This window comes from Myotis davidii, unplaced genomic scaffold, assembly GCF_000327345.1.
Source record: "Myotis davidii unplaced genomic scaffold, ASM32734v1 scaffold514, whole genome shotgun sequence".
In the NCBI taxonomy this organism is placed as follows: domain Eukaryota; kingdom Metazoa; phylum Chordata; class Mammalia; order Chiroptera; family Vespertilionidae; genus Myotis; species Myotis davidii.
This window is the reverse complement of record NW_006286236.1, coordinates 400,787-406,148: the sequence shown is the minus strand read 5'-3', so window position 1 is coordinate 406,148 and position 5,362 is coordinate 400,787. Positions and strand designations below refer to the sequence as shown.

At 45.8% G+C, this 5,362-nt stretch overlaps 1 protein-coding gene across 1 annotated transcript in view; it reads left to right on the top strand.

Annotated features, from left to right (window-relative positions):
- Positions 1–5,362, top strand: part of EIF3L (eukaryotic translation initiation factor 3 subunit L) — a 27,074-nt gene that overhangs the window by 16,442 nt on the left and 5,270 nt on the right. The window contains exons 8-10 of the mRNA XM_006757418.2: positions 1,761–1,915; positions 2,571–2,741; positions 3,792–4,289. Coding sequence (XP_006757481.1) covers positions 1,761–1,915; positions 2,571–2,741; positions 3,792–4,289 — 824 coding nt within the window. The remainder of the gene's footprint in view (positions 1–1,760; positions 1,916–2,570; positions 2,742–3,791; positions 4,290–5,362) is intronic.

Genomic DNA, 5,362 nt, shown 5'->3' with positions numbered 1-5,362 from the left:
TTGACTTCAGCACTGCGCCTCCTCTGAGTGTCCGTATGCGTTACTCTTTCCTCCTAGTTGTAGGACTTCCACTCAGCCAGTGTTCCTGTGGTTCTGGATGGTGTCCGTTCTGTCTTTTAGTTTCACTTTTGAAATGGTTGTTCGAGGCAGCAAACTCCAGCGTTAACCTATGCCGCCATCTTGGTTCCCCTCCACTTTATACTCTTAATAGATTGAGAAGGTCATAGTTAATATGTAAGTTTTTGGTTGGTTGGTTGGTGTTTTTTCGTTGAGAAGAGAGGCATTTTCACAAATCTCTGTAGCGTCTGGCTTCTAGAAGAGATGGGCTCATTTCTATTCCTGGTTTCAGTCTCCTGCAATGTGCTGTTTTGGTTGAAGTACGTTGAGGGGAATCTGGCCTCACAAAGGTAATTAGTTGGGAAAGAAAGAAGTTTTTAGCAGCCTTTCCAGGTGGTATGGATGTGCTTTGCTACCACAGTGAAACTTGACAAGCGGTGTCTTACAGATTAGCTGCATGAGGAATCTGAAACTATCAGTGAACTTTTACTTTGGCTCATTAAAATTTACTGGTTGCCCTAGCCAGTTTGGCTCAGTGGATAGAGCATTGGCCTGTGGACCAAAGGTCCCGGTCCAATTCTGGTCAAGGGCATGAACCTTGGTTGCAGGCTCCTCCCCCGCCCAGCTTGTGCAGGAGGCAACCAATCGATGTGTTTCTCTTACATCAATCTTTCTTCTTTCTCTCAAAAAAAAAAAAATATCAAGGGAAAAATATCCTCAGATGAGGATAAAAAAAAAATGTTCACTGGTTTCTCCAGCTTGAATGGGTCTTTTGCACATGCATGATTTTGTAAAACATTGGTTCATTGAGCTGTAAAACTTTCCAAATGTTAACACACTTGGTTAGACATTTTTTTGTTAGACAATTTTTAAAAAATCACTTTTATTTTTCCTGTCAGCCTCATCAGATAAGCCTTTATTTGGAAGTTGTTGAGCTCATAGTAGCAGATAGAAGTTTTTTGTTTTGTTTTAAAATACAAATTTTATAAAAGTCTAATTTTTACTTAAAAGCTCAAATTTTTCTTTGGCAGCAAACACTGTCAGCTGCTTTCATTGAAGTGTAGCAGCCTGGCTTCATTCATTTTTGAGAAAATGGCTGCTAAATGCCTAAATCTAAATGTCCATAGTTTTTGTGGGTCTCATTTTTTTTTCCAAGTAAAAATGGTGTTTTGTGGAAAATCCACTATTCTTTTATTTTTTAATTATTTAATTATTTATTTTTACTGCAAGGGTGTGGTGGCAAAGAATACAGTAACTAGGTACAGTTTGGTGCCATTGCCTGGTTTATGCCAAGTTGTCAGTAGTTTACCTGGCATTGTTTTTGCATCATTGGTGTAAATTTCAACTCAGTGGTAAAGGCAAATAGCATCTTAGTGTTATTAAGAAAATAGCTTTGACCTTGTGAGCTTCCTGAAAAGGGAAGAGAGGTCTTGGTGAGAAGGAACCTCATATTCTCAGCTGTATTGGGACCAAAAAGTAAAAAATAAAAGAACTGCGACCCTCCACCCAACTGTAGGTAGATTTAAGATTAGCCTAAGGCCAGCCATGCTATTTCCTGATATTCCTTGGAAGGCAGAGTTGTTCCCTGTGGTAGGAAGCTGTAGAGGCCGGCAGTGAGTGAAGAATTTACTGAGTGACATTCAACGCTTAAGCCTGCCTTCCTTAGCTCTCCCTGCTGCAGCGTTAGTGTCTGTCTCTCGCAGGTGACCCCGAGAGTGTGGCCGGGGAGTATGGACGGCACTCCCTCTACAAGATGCTTGGCTACTTCAGCCTGGTGGGGCTTCTGCGTCTGCACTCCCTGCTGGGGGATTACTACCAGGCCATCAAGGTGCTGGAGAATATCGAACTGAACAAGAAGGTAATTAACTGTTCCTCGGCCTGTCTGCGTCTGTTAGGGCAAATACAAGGGAGGGGAAAGAGGACTCCTGTTCCCTAGGCCAGGTGAAAATTGAGAACCGGGAAACCACTGCAGTGAAAATCTGAACCTGGACAAGGTGGTTTCTCTTTGGTGTTTACTTAAAATATTCAGTCGTCTTTTGATTCTGTTTCCAAAACAGAATGATAATACCAGGTATTTACTATTCAAGTTTCATTAGTCTTAATTAACAAAAGACTTAGTTCTAAGGTGGTATAAATAGTAATATGATTAGTTATGGTTGTTTTGCCTAGCCACATAAAAATCGATACCTTTTTGTTTGACTTATGTGTCTGTCTGCTAATTTATCTGTTCCTTTATGGGGCTTATTTACAAAAGCAAGGAGTAGAAAGCAAGGAAGAATGCAAAATTGAGGTGTAGAATGTTTAGAGCTGAAAGATTTTGGGGTTACTCGGTCCAGTCCCTTTGTTACAGCTAAGAAAATGGAGGCCTCCGGTCACATAACTAATTGGTGAATGGTGTATATAATGCTCAGATCCTCTCACTCCAGCTGACACCAGGCCCATTCCCTTTCAGATCCTGTCTGGGATGCATTGGTTTGGGGCCTCACGGGTGCTTCTTCCATTTCCTTCCACAGAGCATGTACTCCCGCGTGCCCGAGTGCCAGGTCACCACGTACTATTATGTTGGTTTTGCATATCTGATGATGCGTCGCTACCAGGATGCCATCCGGGTCTTTGCCAACATCCTCCTTTACATCCAGAGGACCAAGAGCATGTTCCAGAGGACCACATACAAGTATGAGATGGTAAGGGGGCTTCTGACTGTTTTTGGTAAATGCCATCCAAACTTTTGTTACTTTAGTATACTTTTCCAGCACAATGATTTCTTTATGGCTGGTCTACTCTAGGAGTTTTTTGTTATGTCTATTAACTCAGATCATGAATGCTTTGATAAGGACAGTGCCTTTTAGCCCCAGTTTATCCCCATCAGTGCCTACACTTATTTATTCAGCAACAATTTGCTGAGTGTTCTGTGGGCTGTGGGTGTTTAAAAATAAGTTAGATGATGAGGGTATTGTGCTCAGGCAGTTTGCCATGGGGGTGGATGGGTCCAAGGACAGGCATAGAATTGGGAGGAGCTTTTTTATTTTATTTTTTTAAAAAATATATTTTATTGATTTTTTACAGAGAAGAAGGGAGAGGGATAGAAAGGCAGAAGCAGCGATGAGAGAGATCGATCAGCTGCCTCCTGCACGCCCCCCAGTGGGGACATGCCTGCAACCAAGGTACATGCCCTTGACCAGAATCGAACCCGGGACCCTTGAGTCCGCAGGCCGACGCTCTATCCACTGAGCCAAACCAGTTCGGCTGGGAGGAGCTTTTAGGCAGAGCAAAGCTGTGGAGACTTGGAAGTGTATGGTGATGTAGCAGCACAGTAAACCATTTTGGCTAGAGAGCAGAAAGTAGTCAAATTGGGTGTTAGATTCTGGGGAAACCTTTATTACCCAGCTGAAGTATTTAGTCTTTGTCCCATAGGCATTGAGATACCGTCAAAGGTTTCTGGATGAATTGATCATAACGGGTGTGGAGGCTTGACCAGCTAGTAATGAGTGTGGCAGACTGGAGAGACTGAGAGTTACCAGGACAGAATCCAGGAGACAACTACGGAGGACCTGGAAGTAGGCCGGAATTGAGTAGAGCTAGAGGAAGGCTTGGGGAACACGTTGGGAAGGTTAACTGAGTGGTGCAAGACAAAGGGGGAAGTCAAGGATCTGTGAAGTGCGCTGGGGAGAATGGTGGGGACCTCGGAAAGTCCATTTCTTTTGACCCTACTCCAATCTCACCCTCACGCCCAGATCAACAAGCAGAATGAGCAGATGCATGCGCTGCTGGCCATCGCCCTCACCATGTACCCGATGCGTATCGATGAGAGCATCCACCTCCAGCTGCGGGAGAAATACGGGGATAAGATGCTGCGCATGCAGAAGGGTGACCCGCAGGTCTACGAGGAGCTTTTCAGCTATTCCTGCCCCAAATTCCTGTCTCCTGTGGTTCCCAACTACGACAATGTGCACCCCAACTACCACAAGGAACCCTTCTTGCAGCAGCTGAAGGTGTTTTCTGATGAAGTGCAGCAGCAGGCCCAGCTCTCAACCATCCGTAGCTTCCTCAAGCTCTACACCACCATGCCCGTGGCCAAGCTGGCCGGCTTCCTCGACCTCACAGAGCAGGAGTTCCGCATCCAGCTTCTTGTCTTCAAGCACAAAATGAAGAACCTGGTGTGGACCAGCGGCATCTCTGCCCTAGACGGCGAGTTCCAGTCAGCCTCTGAGGTTGACTTCTACATCGATAAGGTACGGCCGCCCCTTGGGCTAGGTTCTCGGGGGCACTTTCTGTTCATGCATTAGCAATAAATACTTATCGAGCTCCCACTGTCTTCCAGTCACGGCTCTGAGCATTTGGGATACATTAGTGAACAAAATCAACAAAGATTTCTGCACTTTTGCTAACATTCTAATTTTAAAGAATAGACAGTAAACATTGTAATTAAGCAAAAAATTAGAAGTTGCCAAGTGCTATGGAGTCAGGGTAGTGGTGGTGGAAAGCATGGGTTGCAGCTTGGCTGGGTAGCTCAGTTGGTTAGCATTGTTCCAATATGCCAAGGTTGTGGGTTCAAGCCCTGGTTAGAGCACATACAAGAATCAACCAATGAATGCATAAATAAGTGGAACAACAAATTGATGTTTCTCTCGCTGCCTTTCCTGTGTCTAAAATCAATAAATAAATGGGGGGTGGGGGGTAAATTCTTAAAAAAAAAAGAAGAAGAAGAAGAAGAAGAAGAAGAAGGCACAGTTGCAGTATTAAATAAGGTGCTCAGGATAAGCTTTGTAGAGAAAGTGAAATTGAAGTTAAGACTTGAAGGAGGTGAGGAAATTAGCCAAGCAGATATTTGATTGAAGAGCATTTCAGGCTGAGGGAGCCTGAACTTCTTATAATGGAACTAGGGGCTCAGTGCATGAATTCGTGCACCTTGAAAGGAACTGTGGGCCAAGAGGCTGTGGTGGACACACGGGTGGGTCTCGGCCCATCCTCCCCACCCCCATCCAGCCCTTCCCACCATGGCTCCCGGTCCTCTGTCTGCTCCGCTCCCACCGCCACTGCTCCCATGTGCTGACAGCGCTGGCCCCGCTCACACCCGCTGATGGCGTGGAGCGATTGGGGTCAGCGCCAGCAGTGGGTGCAAGTGGCGGCTGCTGGCACCGATCGCCCCTCAGGAGCAGGGGGAGGTGGAGAAGCCCTCAGGGCGATCGGGGCTGGCAGCCATGGCTCGCACCCGCTTACAGTGCCGTGTGATTGGAGCCAGCGCCAGGTGCTGGCAGCAGGTGTGAGTGGTGGCGCTGGTAGTGGGTGTGAGCACCAGGCGGTA